Here is a 15,763-nt window from a genome sequence, read left to right as displayed (position 1 = left end):
ATATTTATTTATTAATATTATTATATTTATTCAATATTTTAATATCTGCTGAGGATAGATTAAGAGAAACATCCGTGTTTGGAGTACCGGACAGTGGCACTGAACGTTAAAAAAACATCAGTGTAGGGTATACCGGGCAGTGGCACATAACTAGACTTAGTATATATTTCAGAAATTTACCAAAGCGACTGTGATTGTCGACAACCACCAATTTCGGTCACTCACAATAGCATACATTTATAAGAAAATGTCTTAAAAGGTTAGAGTTTCCAAGAAAATTAGGCTAATTCAAATAAATAAGCATGTTGTTAATTTAGACTAAATCTATTGAGTCTAAATTAATAGTAATAATTTATAACAAACTAATCTGTGTGTAAGTGAGATTAAGAGAATAATTAAGGTGTTTAGACATTTTTGAGGTGTTGTATAATTTTTAGATTGGTAAGAAAACAAAATAATTATACCTCATAAAAAGTTGTAAATGTGAGGTTGTTTTACTTACACTTTAACTCATTTTGAGGTTGTTATAAATTCACTTCATATTAACCAGATTGATGAGGTGACTTTTAAGGTTTGCAGGTTGATTTTCTGACATTTGTAACAAAAGTCATTTTTATGCGGTATAAAAAAAATTACCTTATTTCAAGTAAAGAGAGTGAGATATTTATTAGGAGGTTATTTTATTTATACTTAAGCTCATTTTGAGGTTGTTATAAATTCAGTTCATATCAACCAGATTGATGAGCTAAAATTTAAAACATATAGATTGTTTTTCTAACACTTATTGCAATAGAGGAGGTAGGAATAAAATTACCTTATTTTGACTAAAGATAGTCTGGTATTTATTGAGGTGCATGAAGTTATTTTATTTGTACTTCAGCTCATATTATGGGCATTATAAATCCACTTCGTAATTTGCTTGAAGTTGCACTTAAGGTATACACAGGTTATTAAAGTGTGGAATATGAGGTTTAGAAATTTTCATTTAAACTAGAGTCAATTGTTTATTGAGGTTATTTATTTACATTTGAGATAATTTTGGGGTTTAAGCAAAGCCACTTCGTAACAACTTACTTTATTGATGTTTAATACTGATGACCAGAAAACCTCGCTCATATCATAACGCACACGAACAATTTGCCAAAATTAATAAAGTTTCACATAAAATATAAATTTAAAATTCATTTCTCTAGCTGCATTATTTATTAAGTTTTGGGCGTTTTTTGGAAAGAAATAAAAAGGAAGTGGTTTTTTTTTTAGTAAAAGCAAAATTTTTCACATGAATGCCTTTTTGATGTTTACAAATTATTTGAATCCTTAAGGATTTTTTTTCTGTTAAAGCTGCAACTTATTAGTAATTTTTTTTTTTTTTTCACAATCAGCCTAAAATAAAATTGTGCATTCAATAAGCGTTTTGAAAATTAATAAAATGTTTGCAGCATGTTATTTATATCTGTCCATTCAATATTTATTTTTTTTACTTTTCGAAAGTACATAAAGGGATCCATTAAAGTTGTTGTTATAGAGACATAAGCAAATGAATGCACAGATTTACAGCAGGAACCGTAAAGATGGAAAAAAAATGTTTCAATTTTGCGAAAAGTATTACAGAAACTTACAGCTTTAAAGGCTTAAAAATTAGAAGATTTTAATTCATTTTTTAAAAAATTTGAGCCATATTATTAATTTTTGAAAATTAATTTTTATTAAAGTGTACACGTCATGCAACTGAAAAGTGGTTAATTTTTTTTTTTTTAAATAATTATTCTGAGGATACTTTGACCTTTTAATCATTGAGGAGTTAAAATAAAATTGGCTTTTTTTTTCAGATTTGAATGAGTTCTTGTAGAAATTCCTTTTTATTAGGAAATACAATTAATATTGTTTCATAACAACATCAAAAAGTCCTAAATGTTTTTATTTTGTTTTTTTAAGTTATAACGAGATGCGAAATATTGAGTTATTCTAATAAAAAACTGAGTCCTGCAGTGGACTGATGATAAAGACCAGTAGATAACCAAAACCAAGCATCACTGGCTCCAGCCAGTAAGCGGATGAGTGACAACTTTGCTCAGTCTGCGTAGGGACCGAGGGTGGGCTGTAGCAGTCATCACTAAACTAGTATTAAGTGCTTGACTTCACGTGCAGGTTGTCAGGCTACCAAAGCAGAGAAGCCATCCCCTCAGCAGAGGATCAAAATTGGGATGGCATGTCTTCGAGTCATCCGCAGGGATGTTTTCCAGATTGTTACCAATAGCCCATTGTGCAGCTCTAGTATGATGTGAATAAAGTACCTACCTAATAAAACTAAAAATTCAACACTTAAAAATATTTAAGTAAATTAGCTAAAGCAAAAATATTTTACTTTGCTCATAAAAAATTTGAACAACTTATAATAGTTTTCTCTTAATACAATAAAAAAATAAATATATATAAAAAAAATTATATTTATAAAATATAATTGTTAAATATTGATCATGTCTGGGGTTCGAAGCCCAGACACTTGGAACTAGCAATTTGTGGCCTCATATCACTTAACTCTACCGGTCATATCTGGTTGTCTGTCGTATAACAAGTTTTATAAGCTATTTCTGTGGTTTACCCATGGAACCATATTGTGCCACATTGTGGGTCCCCTAATTTGTCTATAATTATTTCTCTGAGTATTGTAATATAGTAAGGTATAATATAACACCTGACCAAGTTTGAAAATTATAGGTTAATATTGAAGGGAGATATGGGGTTATATATATGTAAAGTATATGAGCAATTATTTCTCCATTTTAACGCTATCATACGTATTGATAGAAATATATACAGACATATTATGCCACATTATGGGCTCCCTAATTTGTTTATAATTATTTCCTTTGGTAAAGCAGTATAGTATATCATAATATAATATCTTTTATTATTTTTTAAAATTAATACAAATAAAGTCATAAACAGAAATAAATATTTAAAAAAAAGGAAAGAAAATAAATGCCCTGATTGTGAAACTGAATTCAAAAACCAATATGACAAGATGTTACCAATTGAGAAAAAGTCTTATTTTAAAAATTTAATTTCTCAGGAGCCATTTGATCGGTTACACTCAAACTTAAATAAAAAAATTATAAATATTTATTAAAAAGTTATTTACGCAAGGAAATATCCTTAGATAAATAAATTTTATAATTGTGTGCAAAAATTTTTAAATTCGTATTAAAACCTTCTTAAGATATGACGAAATGAGTTAGATTAACATTAAGGGGTTCAAACTTTGGACCGCTCTGCTGACCAAACTGTTTGGACGATATATTCCAGATTGCGGCTACCCCCTATACTTTGGGGGTCGTGAACTTGACCTAGAAAAAGTAGGATTTTGTGACTGATTTTGTAAGTTAAAATATTGTCTGCACAAAGAAATTAGCATATTTGAGATTACCCCTTTGAACCTTAAAGATTGAATCCTAGAACGTAAAGATCCGATCATTAGATCAAAAGTTAATCAGGGTGGTCCATTTTTTATTTTAGAAACTGTACATAACATACTCTCCATCCTGAATTAAGTTTTTTTACTATGTAATCAGTTTTAAATAAGGTACATTTAATAGAAATATGGTTTAATTAGAGGATCAGATAATGTTTAACATTTACTATCAATTACTTTCTTTAAGCTTGAATAAAGTTTTTAACGAAAATCAAGTGAATTATTGATCCCTGCATGATTAAATCACAAATTAATATGTCTTCAAAACTATGTTTCTCCTTTAACATTATATCATCTTTGCTATTGCTTTTCACTAAGCATGCAATTTTGCCATATTTGTCAGATACCAGCGACAAATAAAATATCATAAAGATATTTCCGTATTGGTGTATTTCATTCCAAAGGGTTTTTGTACTTGCACAGAACATGTTGTGACTAGTCGTGTCAGGGTGGTTACATGTTATACCTTTTGTGTACCTTCTTTTATTAGTCTTTTGCATGCCACTGCCCAAGAGACAACTATTGAAAGAAAACAACAAAAGAATTGGCTACAATTTTGATGTAGGTACTGATATGGAAATCTTCCCCAGATTATGTCATGTATGTAATATAATAAAGCATTTTATTCCATAAAACATATTTATACATTTAAAACATAAGAAATTATTTCAAAGAGTTCTTTAATGCAGCAATTATTCCAATCACTACAGAAATGAGAATTTTTTAGTACCCATACATTTACAAAAATCGTATTTCTGATGTGCATGTCTATTTTTTCTCTTTTTTACTCCTTTGGTATGCCTTGCATACTGCACATATTGTATACTTGAATAAGGATTCTTTTTTCTATAAACTCTAGAGTCATTAATGGGTGGTTCATAAAACTCGCTGTGTTCATAAATGAAATGCGCCTTATGAACAGTTTTCTCTTTGACAGGAAAGAAAGTCTCGTCATACTGCACTTTTTTCGTTTTATTACCAAGAACTTCAAAGGCCTCATTAATTTCAAAAATCTTTTTTGTTGATGTCTCGTCGCCTAAGTTTCTATCAGGATGATACTTCTTAGATAATTCATAATAGGCACTTTTCACATTGTCCTCTGATGCTCTTGGTTCTAATCCTAGAACAGCATAATAGTTGGGAGACAAATTAGAAACTAACCTGCAATTCATAATTTTGTTGAAACTCATCGCACGAAAACCAGCTAAAATAGAGCCGATTTTGAACATGTTTCAACACTACAGAATACTGAACAAAGAAAAACTATCCAGAAAAATTAAATCTCATTTTATTGTAACTAGATACTTGAATTATATTAAGAGTAAATAATTGTTAACTAAAATTATATTAGATATATTTATTTGTTGTCGATCACTAAGAGGAACGTTTTTGACTGCCTATTACTGTAACTTTGAAAGACAAAATGCAAAATATTATTTAGTTTTATGAATCAAAAAGTAATTTTAAATTTGGCAACAATTAAGTGACTTTAAAAACAGACAGGGACATCAAAATGTAAACAAACAAAATGCTTTTGAAATTATGATGGAATTGTCTAAGTACTAGCATGTTTTCAAATTCTTAAAACGTCGCAATAATAAAGATGTCTGGAATCAATCTAACCTAAATAATGTTTAGAGCTATAGGAAATGGAAAAAATTGCCGACATTATACACGTTTGTTGCTTATAAAACAGAATTCCGATATATCTTTGTTCAGATACAAGTCACATTATACCTCTTTAGGATTGGAATCGAATGCATCTTCCCAAGATATTAAATCAGCCTATTATAAATTGTCCTTAAAATATCATCCCGATAAGAACAAAGGAAGTGCTGAATCGGTGGAAAAATTTAGAGAAATTTCAGAAGCTTACGAGGTCTTGGGCAATCTAAGCAAGAAGAAAATTTACGACGAAAGTTTAAGCAATCGGTACTCAGAATCGGATTGGAGACGTCAGCATTATTCACCTAGATCCTATCAGTATAGTGAACCGCGGTCGAAGCCTAGAACTGGAAGAAGCAAGTACTACAATTACGATGAGCATTACAAGCAACATTACGAAGAATATGAAAAACAACGTCAAGCTGAATTTGAATATTTTAAACGTCGATGGGAGGCAGATTTCAGACGGCGCTACCCATTTAGCGAAAAACCTGATTGGACAGAATATGAACAAAAACAACAAAACGTTTATAATGAATGGCAAGACTGGAAAAAGTCATTTTCAAGGAGATATTTACTTTATTTTTTGTCGTTGTGGGGTATATTTTTTTTATTCTCACTTCCTGAACTGGAGGTACCACCCCCATATGTTGACAAACCTAAAGTACCACCCAAGCCAATTTATTATAAAGTTAGAAAAGAGGAAGACAGTGATGAAGAACCTAGCGAAAAATGAATTTTTTTACAAAAAATGGCTAATCTAATTAATAATCTAATTAATATTCAAAACATGTTAATAGATAGATTTTAAAAATTTTGGGGGGATATTTCCATATAATGATCTGTGCTGCCATTACTATCGCCAAGGTGCTAGAAGAATTCTAAACTTGCAATTTTTTGAAAAACACATGAAGGAGTTTGCCCGAAAATTGCCAGTGCTTGGCCATTATTCTGCCACCGATCAACATACGGAAATCCTCCTAATTATTTTATTGATGTAATGGTTATACCATAATTGTAGAGTGTAATTAAAAATGCATTTCTGTGATTAATTCTATAAACTTATTTTCCTTTTTTTCCACTCTTTAAATTCGTGTATTAAATAATCTCATAATTTACAAACATTAAGCATGTCTTAGTATTAAGGGGAACAGATTTGGTAGAGTGTTTATAGGTTTTCTGTCAGTGTTGCTTGATTCAATATCAAACAACACAGAGTAAGGTATTTTGTGCTGGTAACAGTAAATTTTGACGTCAACTATGTAGTGACAAATGAGAAACTTAAAAATAAAATCACAGAAAGAGACCACCTCATAAGGTTTATAGTCAAACCATTACCTATTTTTTGGGGGGATATTAGCAAGTAAAAAACATTTTGGCACTTCAGGAATGAGAGTTGACACAAATACTGATACCATCACGATAAGGAAGTATTTTTATATTGCTACTCATTTCCCCCTACTAAAATTAACAAAAACTTTTTGTAGTTTCGAGAATTTTTTAAGAAATATGTGTTAAATATTCTTCATTTGTTTTGATACTCTGTGTTAAATACTTTTCCAGTTAGTCTCATTCTGTGGTGCTTTATTTGTTTTTCGCATGCAACTGCTTGGTCAATGCAAAAATTTTTTGGCAAAGGTGCCACTATGGAAATCTTTCCCATGTTGAACAAAGATTTACCAAGTAGCTAAATGGTTATTTTGATTTTAGAGGGAAAATAGATACGTAATATTTCATATGTTATCACAGAAAAAATATCATATTTTGTGCTGCTTAAAATATCAACATACGAAATTAATTTTACTAAATTTTGGAAGAAAAAAGAAGGCTCAAGCAGGATATTTCTATTTTTTATTTGCTCAGGTCAACTAAATTCGCCGGAACACTGCCGTTTTGCAAAATTTTTCCCTGTTTGAAAGAGATTATATGTCAATTTGTGTATTTATTAGTTTGAATTCCTTAAGTTTATGAGTGGGACCTTAAATTTATTTTAAGAAATTATTACTATTTCGATATATTTTGATTTCTATTATTTTTAACACATATACTTGTTTATTCAAAAATTGAGAAAATCATATGAATTTTTTTTCTTTGCTTTTAATTTTCAACCATTTTTAACAATACATAAGCTTTACTATCCAAAAATATCCTTAAAATATTATTGAACTTAAAAAAAACTAAAAATTTTCAGGAAATTTTGGAAAAAAAACCTTGTTTTCAGGAAATGTTAGGATCGGAGAATTTTCTGCTTATATGCCCTTGAATATTTCCAATAAATCATGATTAGAATATATACCCTGATGAGAAACTAATTATAATATACAAAAAATAAAAAAGTTTGTTTAAATGAGTTAATTTTTTTCAATTAATCAATTCAAGGACTAAATTAAGTTACTAATCAATATTTTGCACAGTTATTGAAATAAATTTCTTAATTACATGTTATTTTATTATGTTATAATAGTTTTAGTGCATATATTTTCTAGTCCATGCAGCTCAGCATCAATCGAAAGAATAGTTTGGAATTTCAGTCTTATTCATGCAAAACCAAAAAATGAACTTGTTGTATAAAGGACTTCAAAACTATTTTTTTATAGAATGCTATTTCATGAGCCATTAAATTTCTGATGAACTCATTTTTAAAATTTGTCTGGAGATTAGAAATTTCTTCAGACTTGGTAGATTGGTCCTTCCATGTTCCTTAGACTCGTTCCGTGTGTTTCATTGACATATTTGAGCCTTTAAGCACAAAATGTTGACACTACTTCCGCAAAGAATGCCTTGAAAAACAACTGATTCAATGCAAAACACCACACTCAACTCACACGGTTACTGGACTGAAGTTTCAACTTGTACAAAAAAGTGAAGCAGATCTCCTATTTATGACCAGAGCCATTTTCTGTAACACTCTAACTGCCAACCATGCAGAAATCGCAGGACGCTTGTTACATATCGCGTGGTAGCATTTAATTTTACAACTGTGATGATTTTTAAAAATAATACCTTCCAAAATGGGCTGTTTCTCGTTTTTGAAAAATATCTGATTGGATCATGATGGTGGTGGAGTGTACATTCGCAACACTCCAATACGCTGCCCCGGTTCCATGTCTTGACCCTTCCTTCTTTTCCTCTGCATAGTTGAATAGAAATGTATTACAAAATTTTCCCCCGGCGTAACATTTTTCGCATTTAATTGTCAAAAACATTTTCTAAAATTTCTGAGACGCTTTCTTTAAAAAACTATGTTTAATGGGTCTAGTCCATTTTGTCGATAGGGTCATTTTATCGACTGGATGATTTTGCATGCGAGTTGACAGTGTCATGCGTAATTTTGAAACTAGTTTTAGGGATTTACTGTAAATATTTTTATTATTACTGATTAAAAAAATACCATTATATAATTTTTATACTATAGCAAAATTCTTTATTGCTCTAATTGCCATGAAAGAAGCATTTTGGTTCTTTTAAAAAATTAATATCAGTCGGTTATTGCTGCTCTTGTCCATGGGCTTTCAAAGATCTTGATGTTTGTAAGTAGGTAGGTACTTTATTTGCGTCGCACAATGGGCTATTGGCGACGGTATGGGAAGCATCCTTGAGGAAGATGCTATTGCAATTTTGATTCTCTGCAGAGGGGATTCTGCGCTCCAAGTCATGCACTTTACGGTAGAACAATTTAACGAGGACCCTTGGCCCCTACACAAGCTGATCAAAGTGGTCACCAACCCGCCTAATGATAGCAGTCAGTGGCGCCTGCCTTTGGTGTTTTAATGGAAACTGCATCCTTACGATTAATCTACTGCAGGACCTAAATATTTTTAATTCAGTACAGTAAAACTTGTGTAAGTTGACCACTTGTGGTGCATTGTTTTAGTGGTCAACTTAGACAAGTGGTCAACTTATAGAGGGGGTGGGTCATTGTTTACTTTTTCGTTTCCTATATCATATTTAAATTTTATTTTTTTACTTGACTTAAATATTTTATTCAGAAAATATGCAAATGAATTAAGAAATGTGTTCAAACCTGAATGAACTTTAATCTGATACACATAATTCTAATATGTAACTAATTTTTTCTTAAAAAATTATTTAGTTAGTTATGCATGTGAAGTGTCTAATAAGTATAATTTCTAAAAATATCAGAACACGAAAACATGTAATTTAAAAACTTTAACAAAATAAAGTTATTACTGCACTTAAAGATAATAAAATACGCATATAAAATTGCGTAGCAATTTTCGGGGGTTGGCGAGTGTTAGCGAGCAGGGGGCGCAGCCCACTAGTTTAGTGAATTATTAGAGATTTTAAAAATGTTAAATCTTAAGACGGTTTTTTTAAGTTCTTTAAGCTACAAGAAATTAGAAACAAAGTTCAAAAATAGTTAACAGTTTAAGAAAATCACGTCGAATTTCACGCATTTCATTGCATTAAAAAAAAAAAGTGGAAATAACTAGTAGCAATTAAAGAAAAGTAAAAAGATTGAAAAATAATTGCATAAAAGTTATTTACTGCACTTAAAGATCAAAGACCATAAATAAGGGATCAAAGCATATTTCAGAGCATTCATTTATTCAAATGCTCACTATTGCAACTGGAAGAGCAACTTTTCAACTAATACACCTGTTTTCAATGAACGGATGAAAGAAATGATCAAAAGCTGACCCCTTACAGTTTCCCCTGATGGTCAACTCACAAAAGGGTTTAGATTAGTTTTTTACACTATTTCACCAAACAAGTGAAATTTTAGCATACATTGCCAAAATGTCAGAAAATTTTCTGAATTTTTTTTTTCTAGTCAACTTATGAGGGTTTTAGAATAGAATTTCATAATACTCCTAGATAAAATTGACTTATTTCAGTGGTCAACAGACAAGATAGGCAGGTGGTCAGGTTACAAAGGTTTTGCTTCTTTATATTATATAATAAAAATTCCGTTCTTGATAATTGAGGTCAACTTATGCTGGTGCCAAACTTACAAAGGTGCTCAACTTGGCACTGGCAGGTCTCACTGTATTATAATGGCTAGCGATTTTCGAGTCGGTCATTTTTTATTCACTTTTGACGCGCTTTATTTGTACCGATTTCGTCAATCCAAGTTATTTTTCAATATTTTTACTTTTCTTTAGTTGCTACTAGTTATTTCCACTTTTTTTTTTAACGCAATGAAATGCGTGAAATTCGACGTGATTTTCTTAAACTGTTAACTATTTTTGAACTTTGTTTCTAATTTCTTGTAGTTTAAAGAACTTAAAAAAACCGTCTTAAGATTTAACATTTATAAAATCTCTAATAATTCACTAAACTAGTGGACTGCGCCCCCTGCTCGCTAACACTCGCCAACCCCCGAAAATTGCTACGCAATTTTATATGGTTTGCTTCGCTCGCTACTAACTTAGGTACATTGCAAATGCACAAAATTCTAAGAATTCAAAACAATCATTCAAATCCATATAACAACTTTTTTAAAAAAAATTAGTGTTATAGGAAAACGTTTCTCTATATTACATAAAATCATAATGGTCTGATACCGTTTTCCATTGTTGTCGGCGCATTTTTATTGGCCGGAAAATCACGTGGTAGGATCCAGTTTTCCCCCATTCATTTCCATATTGTTTAGGTTGTCATCAGCAGATCACACTTGGTGAGAATGCTCTCTCTGGTTATTTCAGTTTCCGTTTTTAAAAGCGCTATATGTTGAGCCACCTTAGCTAGATTTGGCATGTGACATTTTTAGCGGCAATCATTGGTCGATTTTCTAGCGTTGCCATTCGGGGAGTTGTAATGAGGCTTTTTTTTTTGTCGCCGTGTAAGAGAAATATGTATATAGATATCCTAAATCTGAAAATATACTGAACTGAAACCCAACTGATTGCTGAATCTTATTTAGAGCTATGATGCGATAGTTTTATTACAATTCATTTTAGACCCCATACAATTTTTTTTAATTAAAATATAATTTGCATTTTATGTTACTCAATAAAATATTTGTCTATTTTTTACTTTCATTTGACAACATTTGAGTTAATTTGTTTTAAAATAAACTTCTGTATTGCGTGATATGATGAAAAAAACCATCACTTTTCCCTCATCTTTATTTATTTATTTTTCTTTCGCCAAAACTGTTTTTTGATGTAAAAGAGCTGTTTTATTTTTGAAAAGAATCAGTTTGGTATTTTTCAGTTTTAAATGAACTTTAACATTTAAAAGAATTTAATTTTATTCAAATTTTCGCAATGCTCCATCAGGGGAGAAGACAGGTTCCATGTCTTTTTAATATTCCCTTTTTTTAATATTTTTTGTACTGTACCGTCAAAAATATTTTCTAAAATTTTCATGACGCCTTCTTTTAGAACTATATTTAATGTAGTTTTCAGTTCCATATAGTTTTCTAACTTAAAAGTTTTTAAGCTATTTGAAAATCAAGACAGAAACTAACGTACTTCCTTCCTCTATGACTCTCCACACGCTAATGGTGAAAGCACGCAGTGTTGCCATAGAGCAGTGTTTCCCAAACTGCGGTGCGCATACCCCCGGGGGTACGGGAGCAGTTGGGCGGGGGTACGCGTTCTTATACGAAATATCTTTCAACAAACGAAAATTTCAAAAAATTTTGTTTAAAAACAAAGCTAGCCATGAAAATTTACAATTACGTATTTTTCTATTGGCCATTTTTTTGCAGAGTTAACAGTTAATAATGAGTGGTGTCAACAGCTAGTTGTGATTTTTAAATGTTGTGCAATTTTTTTATGCTAAAAAATACATTCATTTTTTTTATTAGTGGTTCACAGCGTTACGAGCAATTTAGAAAAGGTACACAAAAGTCATAAGTTTGGGAAACACTGCCATAGAGAGTTCTGCTCTACACCACCTGTAGCCCATTTCGATCCCAATATTACTAAGTTGACTGATAATAGGAAAAAAACAAATAATTTTATTTTATTCAAATATTTTACTTAGTTCACTGATAAAAAGAATTGGATCTGAGACACTGATATTTATGTTAAATTTATCATAATTGCGTCAACATCTCTAGGTTGTTCAAGGGTTGTGCACAACTACATGAATTATAATAAAAATATTTTTTTTCTTTTATGCGATACATTTTTTCAGGGACGTAGGTAAGGGGGTTCAAGCACCCCCATTGTGCAAGGCAATCTTTTTTTTTATACTATAGATAATTTTTCCTTAATTTTAGAATAATGTTTTAAGTACTTTATTTACTGAAAAAAAAATTAGAATTCCCATAACTATACAAATTGAGGCTATTATTACTCAGCATTTTCGTGGTTTTCCTTTGCGTATAACGCAAAATTTGATAATTTTAATTTCAATTTAATCTTGGTTGAAGTAAATTATTTTTATAACTTTCATAAATAATGTTTTACACCGATACTTAAATTGCGAGTTACTTTGATTTTTGGGTTGAGTTAAAAATTACACAAAATATGAAGAGCATCTCGTTATAGTCACAAAGATGATTGACTGTCTGTCAAAGACGCTAAAAAAATTATTCATTATATAAAAAAAATTTCATTGCGATTACTAAGCATTTAGCTACAATTCTTTAAACGTCAAGCAATCTGAAAGATATTTTCGTGGATTCCCTGTAGCGCAAAATATGATTGTTTTCTTTAAAAAGAAAAAAAAACATTCGTAATGACAGCAATGCTTAAATATTTACATAAATTATGAGCTATTTTATCTTTCTTCCTCGTTGAAACAAAACAAAATGAATAACATTTGATTGATTGCAATTCATTAACAGGGTAGATAGTCGTGTGCGAATATTAAGATATGATTTGGCAGATACGGATACATACAATAATAATTGAAATGATTATTTGTGCAAAGGCATTTATAAAGATCGGAAATTGATAGATACTCTATACCAGGGGTGGCCAACCTGCGGCTCGCGAATCACATGCGGCTCTTTGAAGATTATTTGTGGCCCTCGATAAATGTACCCGAGTTCCCTTTTCATTTTTGTGCTATTATACTTTAAAAAATTATTATCGTTCCTTATGTGTTTCAAAATGTCTTTTACATTACTGAGAACAAATATGAAAGACTAAGTGCAACGTTTTTGAGAACAAGGTGAGTTTTCCCTTTCCAATAAAATTATGAGACAAAAAGCATCGGGAGAATTAGAATTAATAGAGATGCAAGAAGATCAAGCTCTACAATTAAAATATAAGTCTACGTCGATTACTCAATTTTGGAAATTTGTACCAGAATCGAAGGATCCTGAATTAAAAAAGGCTGCTTGTCAAATTATATTTCAATATTCGGGACAACGTACTTATGTGAATCATTTTATTCCACTTTAAAATTCGTGAAATCCAAACACCGATCAGTATTAACTAATCAGCATCTCAAAGAATTACTGAGAAGTGCTGTCACCAATTATTCACTAAATTTTAAAGAATTATCAAGAACTTCGCTTGATAATTCTTCTATATAAATAATTCGATAATTCGTCGAAAATAAATGCGTTTAATATTTAAATTCAATACGCATATATTGTACTTTTACTTATATGTTTTCAATGAATATAATTTCTGTAAAAAAAAAAAAAAAAATTATGCCTTTTAAATACGTACTCGCGAAAAATTTCAAATTTTGAAAAATGGCTCGACTATCAAGGAGCTTGACAACCCCTACTCTAAACAATCAAACTCATAATAAATGCACGAAATAATTATTTTGATGAAAAATATTTTTATTTTTAATTCTCTTACGATAATGTAAAAAATTTACTGTTGCGTTGCTTATTTTTTTTTTAAAAATGTGTCATATAAAGCATTTTTAATTATAACGATTTCAAAACAATAATAATAAAATTCAAAGGGTTTTAGTTTTAAATTCGTTCTGTTAAATCATATATTTAAATATTAAAAAGATGATAAAATAAGCATTTATACTTCAGTTATACTAGAACCAGACGCTTCAAACTAGTAATTATGGTTGAATAAGCAAATATTCTTTCGGTTTTAATTTACCCAAGTTCGGAAAACCGAAACTTGAGTATATAATTGCCCGTAATTTGAATGATCTCTGGTTTTAAAACTTCAATAAACTACGAGTTAAGCAATATACTGGTTTTCAGAAATTAAAAAAAAATTTTGAATTTAAATTAAATTGCTTTTTAATAATCAACACTGATTACGCGCAATGCTTAGGCACGGGAAAGTGAAGTGTTCTTATCGCCCATAGTAGTTCCTGATTTTTTAACACATGATTGTTGTCACATGATTTTCTGGCTGAAATTTTTGCAAACGATTTGTAACCAACTTCTTAATGACTGTTCATTAGTAGAGCATTTCTGATATCGATTTAAAAACATTTCTTAAAAGTAAACAAATAAATAAAACACAGTTCTTCTCAAAAAATTTGCAGATAAAAATAGCTCAAATCACATTAAAAATTTTACCTGTCATTTGAAATAATTTAATGCTGAATCACTAACATTTGAAATAATTTAATGCTGAATCACTGACATTTGAAATAATTTAATGCTGAAATGTGTTTACTTAGATACCTGTATTGCTTTTGGTTGAAATGTCAAAAACCGGTTGCTTAAGTCATATCTTTCTAATACAAGTCCTGCTTATGGTTTGGATCTCTAAAGATTAAAGCTTATTACGTGAAAAATTTTTTGCCACCATCTCATTGCTAGGCTAAGTTTTTATTTGAAGCTTTTCGTCAAACGATAATTTTAATTTCTAAAATGCTTGATATCCAAGGAAGATACAAGTTGTACTCCAGTGAAAATTTTGGAGAATTTTTGACGGAAATTGGTAATTTTTATTCCTAAATTTTTTTATAAATTTTTAATTTCGTTTGTCATTTATTAGTTTTTATACTTTTTCATTTCATTCTTTTAACTTCAAAAATGTATACTTTTTTTTTAAATGATAAGTAATTCTGAAATAAATGAAAACTAATTTTTAAAAAGTATTTTTCGTTTTTGTAAAACATAAATTTCAATATAATATATATACTTTCCGAAACTATTTATTGGAAGCTCTATGTTCACGTGAAATATTTCGATAAGCCAAGCATGCTATCCATTTTCTTATTATTTTTCTGTAATATTCAATAACTTTAATTTTTCGAGTTGCACCCAAGAACTCTTCAATAATTATTATAAATATTATTTGAATATAGGTTAATTAATACATTAACCTATATTCAAATAATATTTATAATAATTATTGCATAATGAAACATAATAAAAAAATAAATTATAATAAATTATATACATAATAAAAAAATGGCATAAATTGGGGGTTATTCATTCTATCCTGAGAGTTCATTTTTGGGGGCTGAAAGAGCTTTTTGATGATCACAAGGTCTTAAGCTGTTATTGTAATTGAATAAGAACTCAAAAATAAAATAATATAACTCCAAATACGGGACATTTTTTTTTAATCTTAAATTAACAGAACAATTTCATAAATGTTTCTAAAAAAATTCATTGAAGTCTCTTTATTTAAACAAAAAATTATTGAAGTTATACTTCTTATGCGACGTCCAACAAGGTCGCGTTAAACGTTTAACGCTACATTTTTATTGGCCGGGAAATCACGTGGTAGGATCCAGTTTTCAGAAAATTTCTAGGATACT

The 15,763-nt window shown here is 29.9% G+C and overlaps 1 protein-coding gene across 1 annotated transcript; it reads right to left on the bottom strand.

Annotated features, from left to right (window-relative positions):
* Nucleotides 1-4,176: 4,176 nt before the first annotated feature.
* LOC107444319 (uncharacterized) lies at nt 4,177-4,662 on the bottom strand. Its single transcript, XM_016058425.4, has one exon. It carries the CDS (start codon nt 4,660-4,662, stop codon nt 4,177-4,179), a length of 486 nt encoding a protein of 161 aa, XP_015913911.3.
* Between the last annotated feature and the right edge of the window lie 11,101 nt (nt 4,663-15,763).

The sequence above is a fragment of the Parasteatoda tepidariorum genome, chromosome 2, assembly GCF_043381705.1.
Source record: "Parasteatoda tepidariorum isolate YZ-2023 chromosome 2, CAS_Ptep_4.0, whole genome shotgun sequence".
Taxonomy (NCBI): domain Eukaryota; kingdom Metazoa; phylum Arthropoda; class Arachnida; order Araneae; family Theridiidae; genus Parasteatoda; species Parasteatoda tepidariorum.
The sequence above is the reverse complement of the archived record's forward strand: the minus strand, read 5'-3'. Positions and strand labels throughout refer to the sequence as shown.